The following is a 1,114-nucleotide window of genomic DNA, read 5'->3' as shown; positions in this document are numbered from 1 at the left end:
AAATTGTATTTAACCATATATATTCACAAGTGTCAGATGCTTTTTGAAATTTTATGTTTTCATTTATGATCATTAACTGTAAATATTTACTTATTCATAGACATATTCATAGATTTCTATAATTTTTTCCTAAAAAAAACATCAGACAAAAAAGATGAAAAATCAATTAAAAGAAAATAAAGACAAAACAATATATAAATTAAATAGAGTCAATCTCTAAGATCCGAAAAAAAACATTTGAATACCTCAATAGAGTTTACAGAAGAAAATGAGTAGTACAAAAACTTTGGTGACTTGTTTCCTTGTAATAATACTTGCAGTTTCGTTGTCTAGCCATAACGTTTTGGTTTCAGGTATATTAAAGTTTGATTTAGTTATTTTGAAAATTAGTATTGATCACTTCATAAGTTGTATTTATATATATATATATATATATATATATATTCTAATGACCATGTTTTGTTATGACATCTATTTAAAAAATTCTATTATACAGACATATTATATAACTATCTTTTTATAAAAATGTTATATAAGATTAATACATTATCTCGATTATGTTTAATATACATGTGGACTTGTATAGATGCAGGGATAAATGATTTTTTTGACCATTGTGATACTCAGTGTGAGGGATATGTTGAATGTAAGAAGTATTGTATTAAAGCTGGATTCAGAACTGGAGAGTGTGGTTCGAGTTGTATTTTATGTCCTGTGAAATGTTGTTGCCAAAAGTAGTAGAAACTTATATATCCCCTCTTTCTCAAAATTGATGATCCTAGCGTTGCATTTATTTTCTCTAAGTTATAGGACTTATATCTTATTTTCAAAAATAAATGCAATGAAATAAGAAAATAATTTATTATAATACATATATTTCTCTTGAAATCTGTATATCATAAACGTATTCTTAATCATACGTAAGTAGCATTACAATGATGGACTTCATCAAAACTTTTTTTTCGTCCAAATAGAGTTGTATTTAATTTCTTAAATCATGTACATATAAATAAGGTTTTACTTTCTCGTTGTTGGCCCATTTAGCATTTAATTTCTAAAAAATAATATTTATCTTTAAATAAATAAAAATGTAATAATGTATATTAATCTATAC

At 24.1% G+C, this 1,114-nt stretch overlaps 1 protein-coding gene across 1 annotated transcript; it reads left to right on the top strand.

The window, feature by feature from the left end:
• Positions 1-214: 214 nt before the first annotated feature.
• On the top strand, positions 215-870 carry LOC104746036 (defensin-like protein 46). The gene is made up of 2 exons (XM_010467418.2): positions 215-353; positions 587-870. The coding sequence occupies exons 1-2, from the start codon at positions 269-271 to the stop codon at positions 736-738; spliced, it is 237 nt and encodes a 78-aa protein (XP_010465720.1). The 5' UTR covers positions 215-268; the 3' UTR covers positions 739-870.
• Positions 871-1,114: the final 244 nt, after the last annotated feature.

The sequence above is a fragment of the Camelina sativa genome, chromosome 15, assembly GCF_030686135.1.
Source record: "Camelina sativa cultivar CO46 ecotype springtype chromosome 15, ASM3068613v1".
NCBI lineage: Eukaryota > Viridiplantae > Streptophyta > Magnoliopsida > Brassicales > Brassicaceae > Camelina > Camelina sativa.
Note: the sequence above shows the minus strand (reverse complement) of the source record. Positions and strands in the feature narration are given on the sequence as shown.